This window comes from Lasioglossum baleicum, chromosome 1 (assembly GCF_051020765.1).
Source record: "Lasioglossum baleicum chromosome 1, iyLasBale1, whole genome shotgun sequence".
Lineage (NCBI taxonomy): Eukaryota > Metazoa > Arthropoda > Insecta > Hymenoptera > Halictidae > Lasioglossum > Lasioglossum baleicum.
This window is the reverse complement of record NC_134929.1, coordinates 6,247,487-6,264,104: the sequence shown is the minus strand read 5'-3', so window position 1 is coordinate 6,264,104 and position 16,618 is coordinate 6,247,487. Positions and strand designations below refer to the sequence as shown.

The 16,618-nt window shown below is 45.9% G+C and overlaps 1 protein-coding gene across 4 annotated transcripts; it reads right to left on the bottom strand.

Annotated features, from left to right (window-relative positions):
- Positions 1–310: 310 nt before the first annotated feature.
- On the bottom strand, positions 311–16,562 carry LOC143213753 (kinesin-like protein KIF12). 4 transcript variants are annotated; one of them, XM_076433896.1, is made up of 19 exons: positions 13,525–16,562; positions 13,378–13,420; positions 12,888–13,005; positions 11,766–12,816; positions 9,663–9,873; positions 6,123–6,215; positions 5,917–5,995; positions 5,614–5,826; positions 4,976–5,113; positions 4,732–4,873; positions 4,342–4,436; positions 4,017–4,158; positions 3,569–3,687; positions 3,383–3,487; positions 3,008–3,137; positions 2,707–2,932; positions 2,481–2,649; positions 2,186–2,400; positions 311–1,880 (listed from the first exon to the last, which is right to left on the bottom strand). In XM_076433896.1, exons 5-19 carry the CDS (start codon positions 9,863–9,865, stop codon positions 1,541–1,543), a joined length of 2,409 nt encoding a protein of 802 aa, XP_076290011.1. In that variant the 5' UTR covers positions 9,866–9,873; positions 11,766–12,816; positions 12,888–13,005; positions 13,378–13,420; positions 13,525–16,562; the 3' UTR covers positions 311–1,540. The 4 variants fall into 4 exon arrangements, with proteins under 4 accessions (XP_076290011.1, XP_076290033.1, XP_076290022.1 ...); XM_076433918.1 differs by having other exon boundaries at positions 315–1,880; positions 2,481–2,634; positions 11,508–12,816; XM_076433907.1 differs by having other exon boundaries at positions 316–1,880; positions 2,496–2,649; positions 11,508–12,816.
- Between the last annotated feature and the right edge of the window lie 56 nt (positions 16,563–16,618).

The window sequence follows — 16,618 nt, the reverse complement described above, 5'->3', positions numbered from 1 at the left end:
AGCATGATCGCGTCTATTATCTATCTGTTCCCTCCGTTCCTGTTTATCCGACGGACGTGGCAAGATGTTTATCTGATGAATTATGCACGCGTCGCCGGAAAATTATTGGCACACAGTCGGAGAATCGTTCGTCTCGCGCCGATAACGAGCACAATGGGTCACATTGTCTTTTTATAGAATTTTCTTATCGGCGCCGGACGAGCGACAATGTTTCTGACCGTTCCATTCGCCTGTGAACGCTTTTCTTTTGCGTATATCGAGCCGGCCGGCTATCTTTAACGGCTACGAAACTTTTCCCGAGTCCGACAGGCATGACAAAGAACTGAAAGAACCACAACCCATAAAACAAACAAATATATACTTTATTGCACAAAAGTTGGACCACACCGTTTCAGGTCTGAACGACGCGAAACATTATTATTCGGAGGTAGAATTCGATGCGTGACCATGACCGTTGGAATTCACGTCTAAGTTCTCACACACAGTTATGCTGTCTACGTGGAAATAAATCGTCTACGACACGCTACACGCTTCCGGTCACTTCAAAAACACGCGATATCCGTTGTGTTGTTACTTAAAAAACAAAGATAGATCTGTATATACAGGATAACTAACGTTATCACCTCAAATATCTTTGTTGTTTCCAAAGATGTCCAAAAATGTCTTGAGGACAAAGTTGAATATGACCTTGAATGACCTCGAGTAATTATAGTCACTGAATTTGCAATGAAAGGGAGGGACTATCATGCATTGTAGATGTTTAAAAAAAAGGACGGTTCCATTAAAAAAATGAAGGTGCCCTTGATATCTCTAAAAAAATGGCATAAAAACAACAATTTTTTGGTGTTGTGTGAGCCCCATTGTACTATTCAACGTTGTCCTCGAGACATTTAATGTATCTTTGAAAACAACAAAGATATTTGAGATGATAACGTTAGGTGACTCAGCCTGTATAGATACATATATGTATACTACATATACATATATGTATACATATAAATATATCGATTGGTTCCATGTCGTTTCTTTCGCGTCACCGCGAAAGTTCTGTCCGTCGAGATAAACAAAAAGCTCGACCCTGACGGTTTCGAAAGTGGCTCGTTTTATTTAGAAAAATAAAATCACGGAGACTGCACGAAGATAACACGGAATCGCTACTCTGTGGAGATCAGCGGGCAGAACTTGTACGACGATCTACAGCGAGTTGCTACAGAATCTGTGGGTCCTCAAGATCGCTCTCGCAGTCTCCTACTAACAAAGGAGCATCCGCGACGCGACATCTGCAGACCTTAACAAAATTCTTCGCGTAGTTGATGCAAAAATATCAAACAACCCTCGTGGCTTAGGGTGAGAACCACGTTTCGCGGAATACCTCGGAAAATATTAGAGCTGCGGGGATATGGTTACATGGCAAAGTTGTGCATTCTTTTAACAAATTCTCTTTCTATTTTATCATTTCTTCCTTAGGCTCGTCAGCCTGTTGGCCTGGTGCAGGTCCAGACATATAGTCGTTGACTAGCATACTAATTTTAGAGGGTGTTCAAAGAGGTTTGTCTTCGTCGTTGGGGATCGGACTCCCAAACGCCCTGCGCGAGGTTTCATCCTCCTTGGCGTGGGTCGAGTGGCTCGCCTCCTCATGTTCCAGTGTTCCGAATGGCGACGATGTGTGCGACACCGCTGGAAAAGGTGCCGTAGGGGTCTCCGATTCCGCCGTGTCCGGCGCACTGTTCACCATCTCCAAGGGGCCGCTGAGAATGGAGTCCGGGGACTCGTTCAAGTGCTCGGTCGGCTGAACTGGCTCGCCTAAAACGTCGATGGTCTCCGAGGGCCTCCTCTCTTCAGGGACTGTCGATGTGCGACGAACGCCCGCCTTCTTGCACCTGTGACCACGCCATCCTCCAATCAATTCACAGAATAGCAATGTAGTCTGGTCTACGTGCAGCTACACATTGCAGACGGGAGTTCGCTGATGTCTTCTCAATCTTTCGACAAATACTTTAGTCCTTTCGAAAAGATTTCGATCACGATTTAGACATATCGCTGAACTTCAGCCCACAATGTGTACGTACAACGGGCTCTTTTGAATTCCTCTTCTACGGAAGGCTTACTTATTCCAGTAGGCTTTTCGAAGCAAAGTAAGATTGTTAGACAGCTTTCACACAAGCCACACACTTGTCCTACTTACTGATTAAGGTGTATAGGCGATATAGCCTGGTCTGGACTCATTCTGACGACACCATTCCCATTGTCCCACGAGTTGTGGCGACGGTGCTGGCTTTTGTCTTTGTAAGTCTCGGCTATGTTATTGTGGCTTCCTACGATTCTTCGTTTGTCCAATTCCTTTTGAATCTTTTCCGGCATGTTGCTCGTTGACTTGTACAGTCCGCGCCTGATCATATCCTGAGACACGGGGAAATAGTTCTTTATTGCCAGAACTATGTACATACCGAATAGTTCGATGTAGAAGCCAAACTATGTACTTTGTGTGTACGCACAGAGGAGAGAGGGGTGGGTTCAACATTAGGGTTGGTCCAAACGTTGGTCGCGCCAGGTGCGTCCTCGTTGTTGCTGTCGTTCAGCACTTCTGCGGAGTAGGTAGGTCTGGCAGGTATAATCGGCGACCGACAGCATACTCTGCGGTAATAAATCCTACGGGATTAGTGAAATATCGGCTGTCGCGACTGGCTCGGAGTGCATCACACTTACGAGTTCACGTCTTCCAATTTCTTTAGGAGTCGTTCGTTCTCTCTGCAAACTAGCTCCTGATCCCGGATCACCTGTTCCCTGGTGGCATACAATTCGGCGTTTTCTCGACGAAGAGCCTCGTTCTCCTGGATGTACGCGTGAATCAGCTGACTCAACTCTGGCCGCTCCATTTCGGACAGTTTGTCCAGGTCGACGACCGGAGGCGTCAACGGGATCTTCCGCTCCGCTGTAATCGTAACGATCAGTGCTTGGTAATTATAAGCTAATATCGCAATGTACCGGCATTGTTCTTTCATCATACCCTTTGATTCGCTTCGAACAACGTTCTGGCCATCGTCGCTGAGATGAAGGGCTGCCCTAAGGTGCTCATTTTCCGTCTGCAATGCTCCCACCTCGCGTTTCAAGCTCAGGATCAAAGCTTCCCGAGGGTCCTACGCAACAGTGTTCCTTTTATAATGATTACTCTCACCTTCGCGTGTTTTGTCAATCGATAGACGCTCTCTACATATACAGTTTTACAATAGAAACACAAGATTGTACTCGGGAATCATGCCTAGTACAAAGAACAATTGCCAAAGTTGAAAATTAGACTCGTGCGTTAAATTCTACGGACACCAACAGATTGTAAAACTGAAAATCGACGTTGGACCGTGTAAAGAACAGTCGGCCGTCTCACCATCACCACGATGGGCTTCGTTCGGATTTTCTTCACCCTCGCTGCGTACCTCAGAGTGTTCAGTGTCTCACTGCCGTTGGATCGGGCCGGCGAGACGCAGGCAATCTGAAAGTTCCGCAAACCAATAAGCCTGGGCATTACCGAGAAAAACTATCGCGTGGAAATGACGGTGGCACACGATCGTACCATCAAGGTGACGCCATTGCCGGCTAAACTGTCCGCGAGGAGTTTGGTCAGCTTGCTGTCCCGATAAGGAATGTGGCCGCCCTTGCGTTTCCCATCGCTTAACGAGGATATGCAGTAGCCTGTCCAGGGGAAAAAAAAGCGGCGACTTTCAAATACAGCCCGACCCCCGCCTCCCCCGGTTGCTTTGTATTAACATTCAACAGGGTAGTTTTAATGTAATTCTCGTTCTGTCTCGGTCAGCTCGATCGATCGCAGTTCGAGACATTGACGTAGCACAAAAAAAGAGCACCGGTGCGCGGTGGTGCCCTTTTGTTTCGAGACGATCGATCTTCGCGGGCCGCGTTTGCATAATTGACGCCGAGAACTTGCCCGAGCCGTAGCATCAAGCGTAATTCGATTACGATAGAGAGTTTACATTGGACATGGTTTCGGGAGAACCCCCTCTTACCTAGAACCATCAGGCTCTTGTTGATGTTGTTCGCCTCCTCCAATGTTTTCCCTTCGCTCTGCGTCTTCTTCGTCATCTCGCTGCCCGCCAGATCGACGAAGTTGATCTTTCCTTGTTTCGAGATGAACACGTTGTTGTCCATCTGTTGTTGTTCGGTGTTTAGTCATATTTATTCGATTCGCTTCGATCCGAGTATTTTTGTTTCAACACTTTACCCGCCGGAAGTCTGTTATTGACTCGGCGCTTAACCATTGTGATTTTTAAGAGACTATAAATTAACTGCCGGTAGGTAAAGCGTTAATGGAGTTCTAATGGAGTTACTCACTTGTTGCTCAGACGTAATGCTAACGGTAAGGATGCTGTGGCTTCTGCTGGAGTGATCGTTCATGTTGTGCGCGCCGACAGATCTGTTTCTCATACCTGAACAGAACAGACATTTCATTTTCTAGGCATGTAGATACATGGTTCTTAGTTAGATACGAAAGGATGAGAGAAAGCTGCTTTGGTTTTGTCGATAGTGTTACCAAGCTTGTTGATGAATTGAATTGAATTACGAAAATAATTGGAAATATTCGAGTAATTCTTATTTAATTTGAACTGTTACCGCGCGCTGTGTTACTCTACCCCTGCGTGCAGGTGATCGATTAGGCGGGGTTAAAGCCCATCAGTCAAGAGTGTAAAGGTGAGAATCGATAACCGGGTACTGGGTACATACCTTCTTCGAGGACCGCGAGAAGGTCGTCGAGCTCCTCGCACTCGACGGTGAAAAGATTCTCGACGAAGAAACCCCGCGTCTTTTTGCTCCACCGGACCATCAGGGGTTTCCTCGATGTTCCAGGATTCAGCAGATCTATTACCTGCCGGCGGAAAATACGTTTTCTCAAATATTTTTGTCGCCGAACTGACGCGCGACGCGACGCGGCGACCGGTAGCTTCGTTCGAACGATCGACACGTTTACCTTCTCGTTGTAGATCTCGAGAAAGGAGGCTCTCAGAACAAAGTTGCACTGTTCCCGTTCCTGAAGGAGCTTGAATAGGTAGACGAAAGACCGGAAGACCAGGCCGTTTTCCTCCGAGTAAGAATTGACCCTTTCGAACTAGGATCAAGAATCGGAAGGATTAAAAGTGACCGATCATTTATACTTTATACTTTTACGACAACCACATAGTATAGTATCGCTATAAAAATGCTCTGGAATATTTTCAACGACACTGTCAACTCCGTTAACTTTTACCCTTTTGTCGCAAGGTAGCCACGTAGACTGCTATAGTCCCGGGTACTATGTATAGTCCAGTCGACATAGATAAAAGAATTAGAGCGGTTCGTCGCCTAAACGCCCTAAACGGACACAACTTTGTTTTCGTACACACAAAAATACCGCGTAGAATACCGTTCGATGAAGCAGCGAACTGTCATTATCTTATCTATGCACGTCGATTAGCATTAACCTTTCCGTTGCATCGGCCTTCGAAACGAACAGCTGTCTCGATAGACATATATTATTCGTTGGTCTCCGACTTCCTGGTTCCGTTCACAAATATTTTTCGTTTCTCAAAATGAACAATACGCGCAAATACGTTGTTGCGATCAGCTTACCATTCCCGGAGGTCCTGTGAGGGTGTGAGTTTTCCCACTTCCTGTCTGCCCGTAACAAAACGCGGTGCAGCTGAATCCTTCCACCGCCATTTCGATGAGCTTCTTGATCCCGGAGAACTGCAGGATGTCCTCCTGAGAGGCCGTTGGCTCGAAGACAACATTGTACGAAAATAATTTACCCTTCTTGTCCCCGCTGTTCGGCGATCCTTCGCACTAAACCGGGGAAACAAACGATTACCAATTTCAACGAAAGTCACTGTTTCACATTATACATACTCTCCGAATTAATTCTAACGAACTCACGTAAATTTGTCCATCTCCGGGAAACTCCACTGCCATATGATCGCCCTTCTTGATTTCCCTATTGCTAAGTGGACGAACTCTAAAATTCAAGAGCCGACATATTGTAGAGAACAAATTCAATTCTATTATGATATTATTACATGAAGATTATAGAATCAGTCTCGTTTAGGGCTCGGCAATTCTAGCGTTGAAACTTTTCTGCTCACCTGACGACAACATTTATATTATTCTCTGGAAGCAAGTGTTTCGTGGCTATCACCCTCTTGTCACCGTCCACCAGCCTCTCGATGCTGCCGGTTCTGCGAGAGAACAGAACAACCGAAAAGATTATTCAACGATCCTCGTAAATGTAAATACATAGATATGTATTCCGAATGAAGGGATTAACCAACTACATTGTAACACTTTCCTGTGGAACTCGAGCATTCTTCCCGTTTCACGGCCGATAGTTCGAACCGGAATAACCGTTTGCCTGTTCCGTGATTGACCCTCGAACACGGCGGCTCAATAATTTAGAAGGTTCAATCAATCGGGCCAGGTCGGGGAAAGCTCTCGCGTGATTGACCGGCTTCATTTATGATTTCATTTTCTCTCGGACCGTGGCCTCCGTCAATGATTCATCGCGGACATCGCGGTACGATTACTTGGACGATTGCCCGAATCGAAAATGCAACCGACTCTTTTACAGAACGACCGTCTCTCCGAGCAGACGATATTTATATTTTGTCATTAAGCTCTCGAAAAAATTTAGAGGATGTTCGAGAAAAACGATTTTCTTTCCCACTATTTCGAACAACCCCGGGGAGTGCCGTGAAAGAAATTCAAAAGTCGAAAGGGCTCCAGGACTAAATACTAAATATGTAATTAGCGCGCCGCGCCGCGCCGCGCCGATTGCATAAAGACTCGCGTTCTCGAGTTTGTTGCGTCTCATAGGCGATAATTGTATACTCCGCGTCGCGGTGGCAATGGTGTGAGTCAGCGCGAGCATGCCCGCTACCGATTTCAATAGTCTCCTCGTTAGCGGGCAATTATTTATTCACGGTGTAACGGGTGTACATGTGCGGCAGGCACCGCGCACCGCGCACCGTGGCGCTCGTGTTGTCTTGTCACCCCTTGAAACGGAAGGGGTCAATGTCGGTTGTTGCACTTAGGAGGAGCTAGTCGGAAGCAGGAACATCGCGATCAACTATTTTCCTATAGGCGGCAAGCAAGTGCACGTTCACGCAACGTTCGATCAATTTCTTGCTGGTTTGCGTATAGCAGTCGCAGGCGGGACGGAACGGGGCGCGCGATACAGTACGCGAAACTTTCGCATAACTTCTGGGCACTCTGTTTGGTTGGACCTTGGCGAAATACTTGACTGACCTGCTCGATTTTATACTTGACCGTTCATTTATTTTCCAATTGTTTAATCGACATTTCGCTGCAACATATTCTATCGTATATGTATGAAAGCTCAGATATGATGCATTTCAGATAGAACTGGTCAATTAACAGACTGGTAGTCCCTTAAATAAGATAGAAACGCTTGATAAAGAACTCAGGATTATATTAAAAAACAACAAAACGAGCTTATGCACATTACGGCGCGATACTTTGTAATTCGATAAGAAAAAAAAAAGAAAAAATCAAAGAAATATTGTTTACCCGCGAAGATGCGGGGGTGTTAATAAAGAAATGGCTCGGGAAAAATCGATGGGACAGTCTGATGTATTGCCACCATTTCGTACTGACACGTAGCCTATCATCATATAACAATGTCAGTCGATTTTATCGGCTGCTATCTCAATACTCAATACCAATTACGAATCGAAACTGCGAGGGGTCGAACTGCGTTGTGTCAGACCACTAAAAAGGTCTTGCGACGTGTGTCATCTGTCCAGAAAATGGCGGCGACGATGGGATAATTGTTGGGGCGAACAAACAACGGGACATTTTCACAGGGGACAAGTGACTCAGGTGGATGATCGATAAATGAAATTGTAGCTCTCGGAACCGATATCGGTCTAAAAGCGCCGGCAATCTGTTTCGAAAATCGAGCGTCTTTCGACGAGGGGAATTTTCCATAGATTTTTATACTGTGCACGCGGTCTTAATTAAATAATTAATATTCGACCGACAACGGTGATACCTTCGCGTGACGCGATACAGAAATAATGTCGTTTTATTACCGTTTCGCGTTACGAGGTTCAAGAGAAAGTTTGTACGGACGAAGGAATTGTGCGCGATTCCTGAAAATGTTTTCCGTCGAATCGTCACTTTAGAAAACTGCTTGGGCACAAAACGCTGCCAATTAACAAATTGCCTAGACACATTTATCTAATAAAAGTTTCACCAAAAAAATGGTCATAAATGTTTCCATTAATTTGTTATCGACCCGACATGCGACACTGTAAAAACCGGGGATTTCAGTGGAGAAGGGGTCTTTCATGTAGAAAAGAAACGGTGGGATCGCGTGCAAAAACGGCAGAATCTATCTGCCCCACGTCCCACGTGTCTGAACGGTCGAGATCTCTTTATACAACGACAACACACGTTGCCGATCGCCGCGATATTGACCGACAGAACAGAGACAGTCCCGGCAAGGTCCCACAATCGATACACGGCATCGACATGTGTCGCAACCGCGACGTATGCGTCTATCAACGTGCAAACCACCCCCTGCGACCACCGACGCACCTCTTGTGATGGACAAGGTGGTTTCGCACGTCCATCCCTCACCCACCCGGCAAAAATCGAAAAACGATGCGGCTCGGGTCATCTTCGACGAGAGTGTCGCATCGAGGCTATCGGTGGCCTGGATCTGTTCGAGTTATTTTGCAGTATGTATTTCGCGGCGAACGATCCCCCTACCTCCGCCGCGCCGTTCCCTTCTTCATAAATCCCGCTCTTTTCGCCACCTTGAAATTGTCAAGATATTATGTATATTGAAAATTCTACATTAACGTTCATATCAATAGTATAAATGTTAGTGAAATAAAATGGATATTCGAAAATAGCAAAGCATCGAGTTCTTTGGAATAATTTTGGTTCCAGCGTTCCAAGCAACGTTTTCTGTTTTCGCATGGCAGATAAGAGAAGAGGATTCTAGCAAGTCACGAGCCGGTTTCTATTATAATCTGGGTCGCGTCGCGCAAGAAAGATAACGATTGATAAACAAATTGATGCCGGTAATGTTGCAATATTACAAAGTCGATAGTTGTAATATTCATGAGCTGATCAATAAAAGAGACATCTGCAAGAATGTTGACGCACGATCTATTTCAGGGTGGATGGAAGCGCGGAATTGATTATTCGCGAACATCGCGTTGCTCTCCTTACCGTGTGGAAATATTTAGGTAGAACGATAAGATCGTCGAGAGCCGTCTGTTTACATTCTCCGTTAATGGAGAATGCCGGTGGGAATATCGATATTCCTTTTAACCAGCCACAGTCAGCGAATTAATTATTAAAGGGAAGTATTCAACGAGGTGGCAACCTTAACCTTGGCAAACAATTTAACCGAATCAACCCCTGAATCCATCAGTTCGAGCATTTAGAGAAATGGTCATATATATATTTCCGAAACTATTTCGTCAGAACTAACAAGCAAACTACGTACATACTATGTATAGCACACACTGAAGACTTAAAAGATTAAAAGACTCTGTATTTCTTGCAGTTTATGCAGACAGTATTTATTTTGCATAATGATTCGCAATCTGCTGACGATGATTAGCGTAACATACATAGAGCGTAACACTCACTCGCTTCCCCTGGACTGCAACATGCTGCTCCTCACGACCCTCTTGACATTGGACCCGCTTCTGCCAGGACTATTCCCTCGAGATCCCGTCGTATCCGAAGGACTATTGCCGCGCGACACGCGGCCCCTTTTCTTATCCCTCTTCGCATTTTCTTTTTGCGGTTTCTCGCCTCGATGGGGCGACGGACTTTTCACAAGCACCATTCGTCCACCTGCGAACAAAATCGAAATGTTCTCTATTTCGCCGTAATGATTATTATTAAATAATCCACTGAAAGTTTTGCGCGTGCCCTCGTGTGATCCGCACGGTGCGCCCAGGGCCTAGATCATCAAGAACAAAGATCTACGTAGCAGAAGGCAGGATCGACGCGAAACCACGAATTGTCCGGGCCTCACAATAGTGAAAGCCTTTCTGGTGAACGCACAAATTTATACAATACGGATTAATTACGGTTTGCTTGCGGGACGAGGTCTCTAGCCGATGATAATCGCGAGCTAAGTACCCTAATTGAAGCGAAAGTTCCGCCGAGCTGACTAATTGCGATTCCATAGAAATCCTCGGCCGTCATCGATAACGTATGTATCATACATCAAGAACAAAGCTGTATTAACGTCTGTACGATCCAGCTACGTTTCGCAGAAGTTTCTATTTTTTTTCTCGCGTTGGAATTAACACGTTCGCTGCTGGTGTCACCTAACCGTGACCACGATTTTATACATCGTAATGTCGACGGATTTTTATGCACATATTGTATGTACACGGATACGTACATGTACATGTACGTCTATACGCAAAAGGATATGATACGCCATAAGCGACACCCTTCGTCCAAGGGTCAATTCAATTAACATGAGTAATTCGTTATTTTGTATCTATGTATCATGTGTCGAGTAACGTCCAGCAACGATGGTAGCAAGTCATCGCCAACATACATAGTATAATTGATCGATAACCGTTTGTTGCTTACTTAACCGGTAAATAAAATTGGCACAGTAAACCGGATATTGTTGACGGCTCGATATCTAGTATATGTAACTGCGGAGCCAGTCACGCAAAAAAACAGTTAGTATTGAACGTGTTAATGCGAGCCAGTGACTTTTACCAGAATCATCCGGTCCCCGGACCGGAATATCGGTAACGCTTCCTGGGAGGCCTATCCTCTAAACTCTAAACCAGAATTACCTATGCGGGACACGGTTGTTTCGCGACTTCGTTCCGGTCAGTAAACATTACACCTTTCATTTTGCACCTTTCCTTTTTTACAACAATTAACGCAAATGGGCCACCGCCGCAGCCGCAGCCGCAGCCGCAGCCGTCGTGATTTTGAAAGTGAAAGCCGACAAGTTCGGACACGCAAAATCGAGCGCCACGCGGCGAGGAGAGAAATGAATCGTATATGTATGTATGGATATCGCGGACTCGTTTGGTCCATGGCCGAATGGGCCAGAAAATTAACGAGCGGCTTCAGGCGAGTCGTTTTTGCGAACGATCGAAGCGTACCCAGCAATTTGTGATTCATTTTCTAACTTCTAACTCGCCATTTCCTCGGGGACAGTCGCGAGCGAATTAAAAACAAGGAAACGCCGCGCGACTTCATCGATCGTTCAACAACCGTGTCCGGTGATGGGTAGTACGTAGAACACTATTCCGGATAGTAAACTGTCGAAAATACTGTCAATTCTATGCAGAACATACGCAAATAATACAATTCCTTCGGCAAAAGATAAATAAGCAGTTTAAAATAGTGTCTTGCGCGAGGGTTGCTGTTTTCGGCTGAATTTTTGCCATTTACCGAACGGAACACCGTACAAAAACAGTAACTGCCACCCGTAAGGGCGCACTTACATTCGAAATATCATGGATCAGTCAGAAGTATCCCATCACCCGACCGCCTTCGTCCTCGACAGCTCTATCGCATCGACTTTCCTCGATCGACGGTGTTCGCCCGATAGTATAGCGGAAACTCGTGCAATAGCAACAACAGACGGCACACTACTGACACTTCAGGGTGGCTGTTTCGAGGGTGGTGGTTTTTCCTACAGTCGGCGTTCGCCGCCGATCGAAACGGTGTCCAACAATGTACGTATGCATGGAAATACATACGTAGTGGTTCGCGCGCCGGCTAGGTTCGTGGTCGGTTCACCCCCGCCTCGATCGTGGTCGACCACGTGGATCGAGCCTGCGGTGGTAGCTTCTGAACTTGACACTTTGCATATGGGGTGCACGATCGGTCGCCAGATTGATCAATCGGGTGAAATTTCCACCTGTGTGTGTGGAACGTTCGTCGCGACAGTGGATACCCGCCACGCCGCGCCGCGCCGTTTATCGCAGAGTACAGTGTTGATCAAATTGTTACAGAAGAACACGTGCTGACGCGATTTCACATATGTAAATTCATCAAATTCGCAATTTAGTAATCACATTCGGTAAATAATGATTTCAGTTTTGACAAATTTCAAGGTTGACTTTTCCGAAGCCTCGAAAAACTCGAATGATAATCAATGAATGCGAAAAAAATTATACCACAAGAGGATGAAGTTCTTTTACGCTTTTTCAGATGAAATAGCCGTGCGACGCGACGCTTCGATTACTGAAAGATTCATGTTCGACCTTGAGGAGCGCTTTCCTCGTGTGCCACGAGGAGGGAGCAAGAGCTTATTCCAAGTGGTTCTAGCCGGGACGAAAAATGCGCGAGTAGGGTCCCGGTGATTGATTTCCAATTAGCCGATCGTTCTTCATCCGGCCGAGCGGAACGGGTTCCCTCGGCGAGGATGCGAAACAAGAGTGGTCCCGGAGAGTCGTACCGAGCGAAAACTACCAACAGGATCCCCGCGGAAATGACCGGCTATAAATACACGGTAGTCGGCGCTACGTAAACTTTATTGCGGCTCGTTTTCCGTTCGCGGGGCGCGACCAGCGCGAGCACGAGGAAAACGCGCACGCGAAAAATTCCACGCCGACAACCCTACTCGCGAGCGTTATACCCGGCCAGTATTTTTGTGCCGGCGCGGCGCGGCGCGGCGCGGCGGGGTCTATTCTCGGCCGTGCAATTCGATTCTTGCTCGGGGGGAATCTCGACGAGGCTGTTGCAGCCCCGCTCTGTCATCCGTAGGATGAGCCTCTGCCTTCATGCTATAATCTCGTTCGCTGCCACCTGAAAACGCCATTTTATAAGGGATCAATTAGGAATGCCATTAGTTCTGTTTAAATGGAAAGTAAACTTACTTTGCTAAATATTATGGATTCTTGCTTTTCTAATGCTATTCCTTTCCTTCTATTTGCTTTTATTGTCAGAAACTATTCCAAACATACGTTTCAAGCGCATGATTTGTGCATCGGATTGCTAAAATTGAAAGTCCTTTATTTAGTGCACCAGATCGTTGGAGAGAAACACATGATCTTGTGCATAATAAAAATATTGGACTTGTTCAAGTTTTCTCTTTCGTTTAAAAATAATTGCGTAGGCTTCCCAGCTTGTTTGTAGCTCGGTCAATCCGCAACAAAGCAGACGGGGGGGGGGGGGTTGTTAGCAGCTAACAAATCAGGTTTTCATGAGAATTTGACCTTACCGGGTCCCGATCATGGATCGAGGACTCAATTATGGCGTCTATGATCAGTAGTCGTTGCTTGAGCGTTGTCTGACTAACGGTTACGAAAGTACGCGGTAGCGGTATTTATCGTACGACAAAGTGGCATAGAGTGGCATAATAATCACCGTTGTGGTGCCTTTGCTCTCGCGCGTCGCCAGCGGGAACGTCCTACAAATGAACTTCTGATCACAACAGAGAACCAAGAACTAGAATTTCAATTTTTCGAATTTCTATCTGTCGCAGGATTAACGATGGAAAACCGAGTACTTTACCTAGCATCTTCCTATTGCTTCGCGCAACCTTCAGGTTCACCGGCAATTCCACAAAGTCAAGAAGTCGGGCAGGAATAGATGCCGCTGCCGCTTTTTGCCAATCAGTTTCTGCCGCTGCAGGTACATGTATATCTGAAATATCAGCGGGATTAGAGTGTTCCGTTATTTATATTGCGCTCATAAATTAAACACGTCCATTTTATCGACCAGGTTGCTGCATTATTTACAGACTTAACAGTAGGAAATGACGTATGTATGTAGTCATTCGAAGAATGTCACCGGGGCGCATCATTCCTATTGATTAAGGTCTTAATGGAAAAAAATGTCAGTCGGCGATACAAATTATTATCGGTCCGCGGAGGGACACCTCCGAGCTCTGTGGGTTATTCCAGGGCGAAAGTGGCATTTATCGCATTTCGTGCCAGCTCGGTTGGCTGACATTAAGCCGTGTGCAGACGATGCAGCCTTAATACCGGTTTAGCGCCGGGGGCCGTGTTGCGAGTCGCGTACTTTTCATAAATAAATGATGCTCGGGGAAGGTAACCGTGACGTAATGAAGATTCGCATCGGTTTCGCGTCTCGGTTAGGCCTCGATCCCCTCCGGTTGGTCCTCCGTTGCTCGAGGTCTCCGAGAAACCTTCGCTTCCGAACAATTGTTCCGAAAGCATCGCACAGTTCTCTTTTTCGAGAAATTTTACTTTTGCAAAATCAGTGCTGCAACAAGGCTAGATTTCCTCAAGTCGGATTTGCTCTTCCAGGCAACGTAGCTTCTCGAATAATCCGACATTTGCGGCGTTATGCAGACGCGGATTAATCGCGGCGCGGGGATCGCGTAGATCTATAGCGGATACGTGCTCCCCTCGCTGAATCGAGTATAAGTAAATTATGGTATACATATAAGGACGGTGCACACAGCGGCTTCCTAATGTGAAGTTAGAGTTTTCCGGTCGATTACCGCGAGCCTCGTCGTTAAAAGGCGTCTGCAGTTCCTCGAACCTTTCGACGGCGTTCTTCCCGTAACCTTGCTGCAATTCTCGATTAAACTGTACAATTAAAACGATATTACTAATGGAGAGGAAGTACATTGACTACAACTTTCGTAGGATATTCGAAATTAAAAAATAATCAGAAAAACCTAAAGAACGCAGCAGGGTTATTGAATAGGACAATCGCCTCTCGGCTGTTTGACAATCGTTTCCCCGGTATTCCACGGATCAATTCTCCATCGATAAAACTGGGGAAAGATTCGCCGAATTACCGCAGAAGCGCAGCGGAGTCGAGCGCGCAGTCAATTATGCAGGAAGTGCGCACAGATCGTTAGGTAGAAACGTTTTATTCGAGGAAAGGAAATGCGAGCGCGCGCGCCTTTCCATTCATCCAGATTGCCCCGTAAAACGCTTCCTTTGTGCGCCGCGCCGGTATACGACGTTTATGTTTCTTGTGCCGTCGCGCCGCTAGATATCGATCTGCGATTTAGCCGAAGTTCACGAGCCGGGTAATTTAAACCAATTACAAAAAATCGCTCGGGTCTAACGACCCGGCTGGGCCCGGCACGGCGCTCGCGATATTCCGCTGATTACGCGCCGCTCGCGCTCTCTTTGCAGTTAACGCTAAAACCACCGAGCAATAAAACTGGCTAGTTTGTACTTTGTACTACCTTTTAAAAATTACGAGGCCGTATTTCAATCGAGACGTTGCACAATTCCTTTACAAAGTGTAAATGTCCACGGAAACATCTTTACAATGTTAATATGTAATTGTGATATTATTTAATACGTTCGCTACCACTGTTTCTTTCGTTAGCTATTCAAATGCAACGTACCTGCTTAGCTGTGACTGTGGTAGCGAACGTGTTAAAATGTGTCTATGATTAAAAATTGATTATTAAACAAATGCAGCGCAATATTTAAACAAACACGGTCCTCGGTAACTTTTATGAGGCGACAGTGTGTATTATTGTAGGTTCAGTATATTAAAGAACATAGTGTTCGACAGTGTAGCAACGCCGCCTGGCTACAGGAAGGCTCAAGGTTTCGAAACATTTCTGACAAATTGCCCGCCATCGCGGGAACCAATAAACATAATCACCCACATACGCAACTTCGGACGTGGCTCGCTTACGAACGATCGCGAAAACAGAAATGGAAGTCTAAGTTAACGAACAGAATAATTCTTAAGAATAAAAACGCGTTGCGAAAATATCTTCGTTGAATCGAATACTTGGCTGTCGTACCGGAAGGACAAACGACAATATTTTTTTCATATTGTCCGGGCGGTAGGAATGACACGAAGAGAGACGAATATTATGTACAGCAACACATTCTTCCCAATGTCATGTTTTCCAGCGGCGTCGGGCTCATAAATTAATATGCTGCCAGTAAATACCTACGAGGTTAAAAACTGTATTACACTGCTACACTCTCCTCAAATATTTGACTCGAATAACCATAACTATATGTATATAGAAAGCAGAATTTATACATTTATGATAAAAATGAGTAAATAGGTGTAATTTAAAACAGTAACGACATTAGAAGAATTTAAAAATACTGTTGCATTATTTTCACTCCAGTTTTTAGTTGCAATTCAGGTAGAAAATGTTTATTTTGCACAACGACCCGCTGTCTAATCGTTAACCATCCATCAGCATTCAAACCCGAAACATCCAACCTAATTTCGTTTGGAAAAACCGTCTCTTCATCAGCAGCATAGCGATCCGTTTCAACTCGCATCTAATTTCGCCATGGTTTCGAAACGTATCCCGAAAAACCATCGAACCCATCGTTGCGCAACGCCATCTACGCTGTGGGCGCGCAGACACAATGGTGTAGCAATGATCCTTGCGATTTGAAAATTCCCGAAAACGTATGGGGGTCCAGTGTGTGTACATAGAACTGCGATACTACATACAATACATGTAATAAAGTGACCGGCCTCCGGTCGTTTTACGAGCGGCGCACACAATGGCGCCCCGGCTTCTCATGTACGTAATCACACGTGTGCGGCGAGCAGTGCACGGGCGTAGGGAATGGGCCGTTTCTTCGTCTCCGTCACGCCATTGGACGCCTTCTTCTTCTTCTCCTCCACCACCTTC